Here is a 13,245-nt window from a genome sequence, read left to right as displayed (position 1 = left end):
TCTGTTTTAGTTTTTTGGAAAAAGCTCCACCAAGGTCCTTTTTGGTGGTGACCTTGTAATTGACATAGGTCTTATTCTGGGCATACGCTGATTGAAATTTGGCTGGCTCATTGGGGACTGGCTACATTTAGATCAGTGTGTTGGGATCTCTGCTTGACAGAAGTGCTATGTTTGAAAATGTTGTAAAATTTAACAGAATACATTGTCCTGGCAGGGGGTTTCGCCCATTTACCTTACTTGTCCTCGACTCTTGCATCCACCTCGCTCCCAGCCTGGTGGCTGAAGGAATAAAAAAAAGCTACTGTCTTTGGCCATTTTTAGAAACTGGGCCTACTGATTCTGCTGCACACATTGAGGTGCCATACTAGGGTGGTAAAGTATGTCCATGCTCTTGAAAAGTCTGGCAAACCTCTATCAGATCTCTATCTATCGGACACTGTTGTGACATCTGTGTTTTGGGGTTGTTAGCAAGTCAGATAGCGCAGCATCAGTGGTTGATGGACATGCATATGTTAACAGCACCCTTCAACACTGCAGAGCTGTGCTATTATGTGAGTTCAGGGGTTGTACACAATCCTTTTATATTTTCTATGCTGAATTTTTTTATGGCTTTTATTAAGAAAGTGGTATTTAAACTCCTTTTTGTGTTGTTAAAGTAAATCTGAAATGTTCAATACTGTCGAAACAGCACAGGTTTTGTAAGGCAAGTTAACTTTAAATGCAGTACGCAAATGAATGAATGTACTATGTTGTGTTTATTAATTATTTATTAATAACAATGTGCAGCATTCTGTACGTAATTTATAACATTAAATGATTATTAATTTACAATACAGAATATTTCACTTCATATGCACTTATATAGAAAAAAGTTTCATATGGTTATGGGCCTTGCTTTCACTTTGTGAAATTGATTTCTAAATTGAAGTAGCAAAATAGATTTGAATCAATAAACTGTCATCTCACACTTGTACAAAGAGAGTGAAATGTTGACAACCACCTGCTTATTGATTTTTGTTTCTACCTGCACGAGTATTGCAGGGTATTAATTTGTAATGTAATTCTATTTTTATTCAGTGAAATAGTAACAGACTAAAGCCAAATTCTAGATTCTGATTTTATGAAGGGTCAAGATGAGACTTAAAAAAAAGCTGAATTCTTTACAGTTTAGAAGAAACACAGATACAAAATATTTCTCTTTTGCCCTCTCAGGTGACAAAGGGGGTAAATCCCATGAAGGGGTCTCCTGATTAAATAGATAATTGCTCTAATTTATGAAAAAGTCAAAGGAAAACAAAAAATGTGACTTATAGCAAACATTCACATGTCTCCTTTGAATTTCTAACCTCACTAGGCAAAATGCCATGGGGCTTGTGCTTGTAATGGTTACCACACATGACTTTCCTTTCTCCAGTGTTTTCAAATCCCACTTCAGTCACATTTCAAGTTCCACATCAATATTTCATAGTTGGCTTAAATATTTATTTCTTCAGCCATTGTTTGTTCAAGTGTTGTGAAATACTTAAGGCACATCTCAGCAGATAGTAGAGGACTGTGAACTTTTGTCTTGGGAAATAAACGCAACTAACGGGTCCATTACCTCACTAGTTTAACACGTCCAGCTGCAGCTGCTGGACATCAAGTACAATCCTTGGAGGTGTGTACTCCAGTGGTGACATTAGCACAAAAGGGATATCAGACAACTCTTTTACATGTCTGTGTCACATGATTCACAGGTCACCAGTAATCCTTTGCATGTAAATGCTGCCAGATCTGACCCCATTTTTCCTGGATGTTGTTTTTTTGTTGGGTAACTAACTTGCATCTTTTCCACACTGGAACACCAAAACATAGCTGCCAACCTCCAAATATTTTTTTAGTAACTGAATTTTTGGAACATTTACTGACAGAACAACGTCTTGCAGGACAATTTTATGGGTCAAGTGGTAGACACACCAACTAGAAATAAAGCGTTACTGGATCTACTGATTACCAACAACACAGACCTGATCACGGATGTGGAAAATATGGGGCAATTTAGGTAACAGCCATCATAGGTCAATTGGCTTCAGTATAAATCACACAAATAGGAAACATAAGGGGAATTCAAAGACACTGAATTTCAAAAGAGCCAACTTCCCTAAACGACATGCCTTTCTAGAAGGCATAAATTGGGATAAAATCTTGGAACAAAGAACACGGAGGAGAGATGGGTTTGCTTTAAGAGCATATTAAATAAGGGTATTAGCCAATGCATCCCATTGGGTAATAAATTTAAAAGAGCGAATAAAAGTCCTGGATGGCTTAACTCCAATGTAAAAATGCATATAAAGGCAAAGGAGAATGCCTTCAAAAAATACAAGGTTGAGGGATCATCATCAGCATTCAGACTTTAGAAAGAATGCAACAAGAAATGTAAGGGTGCAATAAGGATGGCTAAGATAGAACATGAAAGACATAGTGGAGCAGAGCAAAAAGAATCCCAAGAAATTCTTTAAGTATGTAAACAGTAAAAAAAGGGAGGACAGCCCATATTGGCCACATAAAGAATGAGGAAGGTTACACAGGATGGGAAGATGGCGAAGGTATTGAATTTATTCTTCTCCTCAGTCTTCACAAGGGAATGTGGGGGGCTTCAGTAACCAAAACTGCAGTGTTTATCCTCAGGACACATCACAGGAAGCACCTCCATGGTTAACAGAGGACAGAATTAAAATTAGACTTGGGAAACTGAACATTAATAAATCACTGGGACCAGAAGGCTTGCACCTGAGGGTACTGACTGGAATGGTACCAGCTGATTGTAGAAGAGCCAATGTAGCACCAATACTTAAAAAGGGCCCAAAATACATTCCTGGGAATTACAGACCAGTTAGCCTAACATCAATAGTATGTAAACTCTTGGAGGGGATGATAAGGAACTATATACAAGAGTTTAGTAATGAGAACGGTATCATTAGCAGTAATCAGCATGGATTCATGAAGAATCGTTCTTGCCAAACCGATCTATTAACCTTCTATGAGAAGATGAGTTGCCATCTAGATAAAGGAAGTCCCATGGATATGATGTATCTGGATGAGGTTAGTGTTGCGCGGCGACTTATATAGGAACAATGGGTGGGGTCACTGGGTGATGTCCCGCCCATTATGATGTCACAGTCCCCGCGTCCTCTGGGGCTGTGACATCATAATGGGCGGGGACAGCACCCGACGATGTCCATATATAAGTCGCCGCAAGCCGCATCCCTGTCATTGCGGCCAGAGACAGCGACGAGTCAACATCTCAAGAAGAGAAGAACAGAAGGCCAGAAGGCGGCGAAGACAGCAGTGACAGAAGACCGGGCCACTGCCAGTAAAAGAGCTGGAAGAAGGAGCGGAGGACCGAAGAGGGGGACAAGGCCCCCAAAGTCATAAGAAGACCCCCGGGTGGCGGCGAAGAAGAAAGCCGGGCTCCTCCGCTAGTAAAAGAGCTAGCAGAAGATATCGAAGGAGTCCGGAGAGAAGACCCCCCAAGACAGAAGAAGACGTGCAAAAAATTATTTTTAACCCTTGTATGTTGTGTTTTATTTACATTTTTTTCACAGGTGAATGGGTAGGGGTACATTGTACCCCATGCTCATTCACATAGGGTGCAGAGCCAGTATCCGGGGGCCCCCTTATCCGGGGCCCCCCCCTTCCCCAAAGCACCCCCCATGCTGATGGCACGTGGCCTGGTACGGCTCAGGAGGGGGCACACTCTGCTCGTCCCCACCCCCTTTCCTGACCGGCCGGGTTGCGTGCTCGGATAAGGGTCTGATATGGACCTAGGGGGGACCCCCACGCCGTTTTTTCGGCGTAGGGCTTCCCCTTTAAGTCCATACCAGGTGTCGGGGCCAGCAATGTGTCAATCTCTTGATGTCTTTTTCAACCTCGCCTACTATGTAACTATATGTAACACATTTTTACAGACAAATATCATATATTCTAGAAACTTGTATTACTTAAAGCTGACTCCAGGCAGAGGTAAAAATAATTCATGAGGTTATTTATGCTTTAAAAAATGGTGAAATGTATTTTTATATGCTGCTAGTGAACGTATTAAATTTGGCTTGGAAACAGCGTCTTGTAATCCCCTCTACAGAGGAGGGAAAGTGAGGGAGGGGCAGCACTAGAAGTCAGTGATGATGCTGTATGTACAAAAGCTGACAAAAAAACATGCTGATATGGGGAGAGAGTAGGATGAGGGGGGGATGTAATGCACAGGACCCTGCCTACTGTGCTTCTCTATAGTAGCATTGCAGTGCAAGTGCGTTTTGAAGTTGTGTTGGGTTCCATTCATAACCAATGTCATTGCAGCAAATCCACCATGTTGTAAATAGACCTTCACCATCCATTCACAGGTTGGGGGATAGGAGGTGACCTAGGTTATTTTGAAAATTGAGGTCCCGTGGCCAGCTGTAAATCTCAGAAATGAATGGATAACATTTCAACTCCTAAAATACCTTCCATTGATGTATTTCAACAATGTATTTTGCTTGCCTGGATTTCAGATAAAAAAAAATAGTAATTATTACAAGACAGTATTTCAGATTAAACAAAAACCATATAAAGCAAACTGGTTTGTTTTAAAGCAATGACACTAGAAGATAAGTGTCATAAAATCACGATGTATTAAATATCGTGCATGACTAAATAGGTGTGGTTTAATGGCTGAGGCTAGTTCATTATAAGCATAGTAAAATATGGGGATGTAGGCAGAAGCATGTCACTGTTTTATCATGCCCATTATAAGAAATTGCCAGCATGTTTCAAGAAACTACTAGAAAACACTTCCATGCTATGGAAAATTTCTTGCAAATATCTCTGATGCACATTACTCTTTGAAGTAAATGAAATGTAAATATGCTTTTTACTTTTCTATTTTGTTCTAGCTAAGAGAGTTAATATTTCACTGTTGAATCATACCCAGTCCCCTATGCAGAGGGCTCCCAGTATGGAAGGTCAGAACAAGGTGCATATACTGGAATCATTTCAGGAAAATATTTAATCAAGATCGGATCCAGGAAATAGTGCTGCTGGTGTTCATAGTTCTACAACAGTTTCAAAGACAGTTATTTTCACTGACAGCATATCACTCATAGGGCTCTTTTGCAAATGTGCCAGAGTTCACTATAGTGCAGAGCTGGTATAAATGCAAATAGGGTTCTGAGCAAAAATGAAAGTAGGACCTCAGGAGCTAAAAGTCAGCAAATAATATATTAAAATGCAGACAGGAAATTTTAGGCAAGCACTTGATAAGAGCAAATGTTTCAGCATCGCCACCATTCCCTGTATTTTGCACAGCGCACCCTAGAATGCATCATTATGCATAATGCACAATGCACTAACAAGCCGCATACATTTTACAGCTCCTACCTGTGGGTCTACAGGCTGCCACTGGCTTCACTGCAGGCAGATTCAAACCTTTGTCATGATTGTGCAAGATCTTGATTATCATCAGTACTTTGAGCATGCAAGTTCATTCAGTATCTTTTTTTTTCTATATTTCTCTATTTAGGAGGAATGAAACTATTCTTGGAAAAAAACAAAGTGATCCAGCAGATGATGTGCCAGTAGCAAATGATTCTTTTAGGAGATACACAACAACCCTTGTTGAGTATCAGAAGGTATGGTGCTTACTAAAACCCCTTTTTCTTTATATAGCCTTTAAAGAGAACCTATCAGGGTAGAAATATAGGACTTGCCATTGTTGACTAGATGTCATCCTTATCCAGGCTTCTTTTATTAGTAAGTCATTGACTCCTACCAAGCACCCAAATAAGTGTTTTTCAGTATCATCTGTTAATACATGTAGCACTGACCCCCGAAGGAGCGGCTGGTTTTATTAGGCTTACTGTTACCTTCTTGACCTCGTGTACGTCTAGGGGTTTCCCGAGATAGATGGCCCAAAGAATTGCAGAAACTGACCCTGGATCCACTTTTTGGGATATTTATTTGCAAAAACAAGTAGACAGAACAGTCCCTCAAAGAAGGGTAGAGGGTTAGTTAGGAAGTTCAGGTACTTTTGGAACTGCAAAAGATAGGAAGTCTCTCACTATAGGAATCCAGAGAATTACCTTTCACAACTGGATTCTCAGAGCTACCGGATAGACCTCCTCTCACTAGGCCTAGCAGCCGATAGAGTGTTTAAGCAAAGCAAAGTCTCTGCCACAGACTTGGATGTAGAAGACTTGAACAAAAGTCTCTGCCACAGACTTGGATGTAGAACACTGGAACAAAAGTCTCTGCCACAGACTTGGATGCAGAACACTTTAACAAAAGTCTCTGCCACAGACTTGAATGTAACTGAGGGACGTAGATAAATTTGGAGAGTTATCATACGGTAACAGTATCTTGCAGCCAGTCTGGTGATACCGTATGAGTTTAGATTCACTTAGTGTCTTTCAACTGAGCCTCCAGGCTCCTTCTGAGAAGCCTGCCTTACGCGTGGCCTTCTCCCAAAGAGTTCCCCTGGTTGCTTCTCCAGTTGCTGGGCCTCCCCACAGATGAAACGGCACCAGACCACCTTTGAATCCTCCTCCCAGTTACTTTGCCTCGGGCTAGCCAACCCCAAGACTTGAAATTGGATGGATCCGCACCCCAGGCCATGAGGGCCATGGGGGCCATGGGGGCTGGTCAGGAGGACCAGGACCAAACAGACAAAAAGCTCTTCTGGACCGGAACCCAGAAGCATGTGATCTCAGTACCAAGTACCCTCTCCCAGAATGCACAACAGGATGACACTCCCACTGGGTTGGCTCAGAGAAAGAATGGCACTTAATATGCCCAGCTAGACTGCATTCTCACACTTGCCAGTGGTGACAACGACACCTGTGGCCAAGCAGAACCCAGTGAAATCCAGGTAGACTGGTACTGAAACCATAATTTGGTATAATTAACCCTAAAACCCAACTATGGCTTTAGAAATTCTAAATAGAGAAAAACGCATAGCGAGTGCTCTTCAGGAGCCGGCACTACATACACATTTTTAGAAAATCGCTGCTAAAGCAACAGTAAACTCTTTCAGAGCCTATCCCCCCCATAGATGGCATGTAAAATGTTTGGAATTAGTAGATGAGGTAGGGCCTAGCATACCCTCAAAAAAGATACTTTAACACCTTTATGGCACAATGACAAGGAAAAGTGCCTTATTTTCCTCCTTCACAGGATATGGTTTTGCTAGACTTTGGGGTGGATTTACTTAAAGTGGAGGTCCACCCAAAAAAAAAATTAAAAGTCAGAAGCTAGACATACTGTAGCTGATGGCTTTTAATAATAGGGCACTTACCTATCCTGGAGTCCAGCGATGTCGGCACCGCAGCTGATGTTTCCATCGGCTGTTGGTTGCTACTGCCACCATTGCGGGTAAGGCTACCCGGCAGTGTAGCTTTTCAGCTTCACGCCGGGAACCCTACTGCGCATGCGCCTACTGGTCCAGCGATAGGGGAAGGAGGAGGGAGCCCCAGCCATGACATCAATAGCCACGGGTGAGACTCCCGGAAGTGGGAAAGGATACCTGTCCGCCCTCCCCCACCCAAAGGTGCCAATTATGGCACTGGAGGGGGGGGGGGGATCAGATGAGCAGAAGTTCCACTTTTTGGGTGGAACTCTGCTTTAAGGCAAATAAACTGTGCACTTTGCTAGTGCAGTTGTTCAAGAGCTTAGTAAATGAGGTAAGGCTTCACTTTGCAAAGAATGCTCAATCCCATGCAAGGAAATAAATAAAATAAAAAAAACTGCATTTTTGCTTGCACATGATTGGATGATGGATGTCAGCAAGCCTCCCCTTATTTACTAAGCTCTAGAGCAACTGCACTTGCATAGTGCACAGTCTGTTTGCCTTTAGTAAATCCACCCCATTAGCTCAATATGCTAGTTTTTAGTGTAGAAAACCCAGTGTAGGAATTTTAACCCCAAAAACAAAAGTGAATTACATGGTGACTACCCATCACCCTAACTTCTAACATGCCCCTAATCACCCTCACCTTAACACTGGGTCTTATCACTTCCACTAAACTTAACATTTAACCTCACCCCCTAAATCACATTGTGTCTCTGCTTTTGATGTTATAGAAAATGGATAGTCTTTAAAGTGTTTTTTTTTTTTTTAGATACACATGGAAAACCTACCAAATGTAAAACATATAACTAATGTGTATTACATTCCTTGTGTGGCTGATATCTCAATAGCTGTTAAACAGCTAGAGGGAGTCCTTATATTGGTCTTACCCACTGGCCGAATACAATGATCACTGCTGGCGACTATACCTACTGGCAGTGATTAGACGAAAAAGAAAAACATCAGGCTGGTTGCACTGAAGTCGATCGATGGATCGACTTTAGTACAACTAGCCTTCCCATACACGGATTTAATTTTGATCTGCCTATGTATGGCTTAAGGCTGGATTCACACCTATGCAGTTTTGGTGCTTTTTGCAGATTTGCACTGCAGTCCATTCAACATGGTTTCCTATGGAACACATTCTCTAGTGCAAATCTGCAAAATGCAAAAAGCACTAAAAATGCATAGGTGTGAATCCAGCCTAAGGCCTGTTTCATATATACTTCAGCTTGTAAAAGAGCAGTGTTAACAGTAAGCTTTTACAAAGCTTTTACAGAGCTTTCAGCAAGCTTTGTTGAAGCTTTTAAAGCGTCCTTCAGTTCCACTTTGAAAATGTTGAACACAGATCCTTAGCGGTATGCTGATTGCCACTTTAAACAAGCTGCTAGCAGGCTTCAGCACTACTTTGAACCTTGTTGAAACGCCAACTAGCAGCTTTTTTTAAAGTGACATTCAGCACTCCCAATAGGATCTGTGAATAACATTCCTAAACAGGAGCTAAAGGGGGCATTAAGGGCTTAGAGAGAGCTACTCTAAACCTGGCAAAAGTTTCCTGAAAGTTTTATAAAAGTTTGTTTTCATACTGCCTATAATACAAGCTGAAGCCATTTGAAATGGGCCCTTTTTTTATCTGGTGGGGGAATCCCACCCATAATACCCTCCTTCCAAGACATTCTATTCAGACAGTGCGACTATCGGCTGTCAGAATGCATTAAATACATTAATAATAATTGAAAGAAAAAAAAAATCCAGCATGTGCTTTTATTTCTTTGCAGTGCAGATGTGCTAAAGAGTCATTCTCAAAAGAGATTGATCTCCGAACCATTGGAAGCCTGTTGCTGAAAAGCACTGGCCCATAGCAACCAGTCAGCATTCTGCTTTCAATGTCTGGGTTGCAAAAATAACAGCTAGCTCCTGTTATCAATGCAGACACTTTGATCTCCTCCAACATTTAAAAAAAAACAAAAAAAAAGCTATTGTTGCAGGTCTTCTTGGCATCTAGATAAAACCGTCATCTCTTTTATTTTAAGGAACAGGCTTCATCAACAGTCAAGCAGACAACAAAGCAAAATGTGGCAAAAAGATCAGAAAATGTCAAAGCACGGCCAAAAAAGAAGACTCAGAGCTTGCATCTTCACAAGTCTGTATTATATCTGGATTCTGTTCCAGCTTTGTGGTTGTGGGAAATTTGAGTGTATTAATTTAGAAGTGGTAATATTTTTAAATTATATGTTCCTAGAGGAAATTATAAGCATTTAAAGTAATGCCTAAATGATGTCTTTAGTGCAAATGTATGCAGTCATTAGTGTAATTAGAAGTAATTGTGTTGTTGCCTCCATAAACCATGGTCTGAGCACATCAATCTAATGAACACAGCAATTTGAAACAAAACTTTTACTTTCAAAAACAAAATATGCTGACAGCTTTGCCAGCTTGCCAACTTAGATCTTGTCTAAACACCAGCATTTCATTGTGGTTTACCGCACCTGCACACTGCATGTAAACCATATAGTGTATAGAAGGGGTAGGCAACCTCCAGCTGTTGTGGAACTACATTTCCCACAAGGCATTGCAAGGCTGGCAGTTACAATTACTCCCAGAGGCATGATGGGACTTGTAGTTCTGCAACAGCTGGAGGGCCCCCGGTTGCCTACCACTGCTGTATTGTATCATTGTAGGAAATTGTACAATTCCAATATCTGCTGTTACCCGTGGTGCGCTGTGAGTGAGTGAGTGAGTACACTGAAAGTCTACCGAGAGCTTAGTGATAGGAGTCTTCCTTATGCCAGGGTTTTCAAAGATTTATATGGTACCACTGTGATACACAACTTGACAATATTTATTTTGGTGATTGGAGCACATTACATAATTTCATATTCAGTATTTTTTGTATTTTTGGGGTTTTTTTCCCCCCATTTTTTGCCTTTTTCCAATTGTTTTCTGTATCCAGTTAATATTTTATTAATCAATTCAACTCCGGAAATGTAACCCCCCTTTGTGACCAGGTAATTTTTTTCGACACAGCACTGCCTTATTTTAACTGACAATTGTGTGGTGGTGCGACACTGTACCCAAATAAAATGTATGTATTTTTTTCTCCCAAAAATAGAGCTTTCTTTTGGTGGTATTTGATCATCTCTGCGTTTTTTTTTTTTTGCACTGTGACCAAAATAGACAGACAATTTTGAAAAAAAAAAAACTATATTTTTTACTTTCTGCTATAAAACATATGCAATAATAAAATGTAAAACATCAAATTTCTTCATCAATGTAGGCCAATATGTATTCTGCTACAAATTTTTGTTAAAACAAACAAACAAACAAACAAACAATAAGATATTGATTGGTTTGTGCAAAAGTTATAGCGTCTACAGATTATGGGATATATTTATGTAATTTTTTCATGTCTTTTTTTTTTTATTAGCAGTGGCGGCGATCAGCGACTTATAGCGGGACTTCAATATTGTGATGGACAAATTGGACACTAGCTGACACTTTTGACACTTTTTTGGGGAGCCAGTGACACTAATACAGTGATCAATGCTAAAAATATGCCTTTTCACTGTACTAATGACACTGGCTGGGAAGGGGTTAACATTAGGGGTTATTGAAGGGTTAATGGTGTGCCTAGCCAGTGTTTGCATACAGTTTGGGAGGTGCTTTTACTAGGGGAAGGCATAAATAGTTGTCCCTGCTTTTCAAGAAATACAGGATCCATGCCTTTCCTACTGACAGAATGACAATCTGCCTTGTTTACATAAGCAGACTGCCGTTCTGCCTCTGTACCGAATGATCAGTGGGTGCTGGCGGACATCAAATCTGCTGCACCTGCTGATCAGCCCTTGCTGTGTATAATCACAGTGGGAGCAGGCCACAGCGGCACGCTTTCGTTCCCGCTACTCGGAAGTGCAGAAACACGTATATATACATGATCCTGCGTACAACGGCCATCCTGTAGCAGTATATCTGCTATAGGGCATTTGGCAAGTGGTGAATTTGTTTATATTTCTATAGCGCTTTTTTCCCTGAGGAAAAAGGCACTTTATATGTTGTTGAGGCAGATTGTGAAGTAGCTATCTTGAGTGTGCTCAGTAGAAAATCATACTAGAGCCAATTTAGACAAGAACCAATTACACTACCAGCATGATTTTGGAGTGTGGGAGGAAACCAGAAATCCCAGAGAAAACCCACACAGGTTCAGGGCGAATGTGAAAACTCCTAACTGGAACCTACAGGCACACAGTTTTTCTCACCCAAAGCAGCACATTTCTGCTAAAAACACCTCTTCTGCACAAATGTGAAAAAGACGGAAAAACACGCATCGTGCACACGGGGCCATTTTTTCTTAATGAAACCCTAAACGTGGATAGCAACCCCATTTTGTCACACCACAAGCATGGCAAAACAGGCAACATGAAATTAATTTTGTTCAGTGCAAAAAAAGGTACATGAGCTACGACCGACATTCGGCAGTGTATGTCGGTCTGTCCCACAGAAGCTAGCCGAGCATGCCCGAAAACCAGCAGCCGACCGACTCCTGATCAGCGCTCTCAGCCAATGTCAGAGAGCACTGATCGGACTGTTCAGCCGAGGGGGGCCATCCCCCTGTCAGAACACAACAGCTCAGCGGGGGGAGATCGCTGTGTTTTTCAAAATTGTCGCTCTATTTTTGTTTATAGCGCAAAAAATAAAAACCCGCAGAGGTGATCAAATACCACCAAAAGAAAGCTCTATTTATGGGAAAAAAAGAACGCCGATTTTGTTTGGGAACCACGTCGCACGACCGTGCAATTGTCGGTTAAAGCGACACAGTGCCGAATCGCAAAAAGTGGCCTGGTCCTTTGGCTGCAAATTGGTCCGGGGCTTAAGTGGTTAAAGTGTATTTTTTCCCAAAAAAATCGTGTTTGAAAGACTGCTGCGCAAATACAGCATGACATAAAATATTGCAACAACCTCCATCTTATTTTATGGGTCTCTGCTATATATATATATATATATATATATATATATATATACATATATATATATATATATATATATATATATATATATATAAATATATATATATATATATATATATAATGTTTGGGGGTTCTAATTTTCTAACAACAAATACTGATTTGTACTTTTGTAACAACAAATGTCAAAATAAAGCCTGGTCAGCAATCCAGTGAGCTTGTAACTTCTTATTTAAAGAGGAAATAAAGCCTCTTAAAAAAAATACACCCTGCAAGACAAAGCATAGCATACTAGCTCATTATGAATTAATTACCTGAGATCGAAGCCCCTGCATCGGCCCTCGTTCGCCTCGAGTGACTTCCGGGTATCGCGGCTCCAGCGCTGTAACTGGCCAGAGCCGCGATAACGTCACTCCCGCGCATGCACGCTGGTGCCGCCACTAACAGCATGATTGCCATTAGAAACAGCATGCTCAGAGTGCGCCTGCACCTGATGTCTATGGTGCATGTGCCATAGATTTCGGTGCCGCTACTTCTGCAAATATCTCCTAAACCTTTTAGGTTTGGGAGATATTTCTTGCACCTACAGGTAAGCCTTAATCTAGGCTTGCGTGTAGGTTAAAGTGGTTGTAATGGGTTTACAACCACTTTAAGCAAACAACACAGGGCCTTTGCTACCCTGGGGGTTACAACAGGCACTGTGTATGGAAGGAAAATAAGTGCTGAGAATGTAAACAAGAAGTAGTTGTGGAGGAGTTATGTAGTCGAGCAGCGGAGAAGTCTTAGGCATACTACGGTATACACCGTGTGAGGCAAGCATTTGTCCCACCGGGATGCACAAGTGTCCCTGGAACACGTTAATCCCTGTGTGGGAAAACATGTGTATACTGTAGTACATCCATGTGAACCAAGCCTTACAGAGCTTAT

At 41.3% G+C, this 13,245-nt stretch overlaps 1 protein-coding gene across 2 annotated transcripts in view; it reads left to right on the top strand.

The window, feature by feature from the left end:
* The window catches only part of CFAP54 (cilia and flagella associated protein 54), a 538,848-nt gene that overhangs the window by 271,349 nt on the left and 254,254 nt on the right, over positions 1–13,245 (top strand). Inside the window, exons 32-33 of one of the 2 annotated variants that reach the window (XM_077472059.1) lie at positions 5,537–5,645; positions 9,397–9,500. In XM_077472059.1, coding sequence (XP_077328185.1) covers positions 5,537–5,645; positions 9,397–9,500 — 213 coding nt within the window. Of the gene's footprint in view, positions 1–5,536; positions 5,646–9,390; positions 9,501–13,245 lie in introns of both variants that reach the window. The other variant, XM_077472058.1, reaches the window with a different exon arrangement.

This window comes from Lithobates pipiens, unplaced genomic scaffold, assembly GCF_037356315.1.
Source record: "Lithobates pipiens isolate NorthernLeopardFrog02 unplaced genomic scaffold, aLitPip1_a1.2 Scaffold_8, whole genome shotgun sequence".
NCBI classification, from domain to species: Eukaryota; Metazoa; Chordata; class Amphibia; order Anura; family Ranidae; genus Lithobates; species Lithobates pipiens.
Note: the sequence above shows the minus strand (reverse complement) of the source record. Positions and strands in the feature narration are given on the sequence as shown.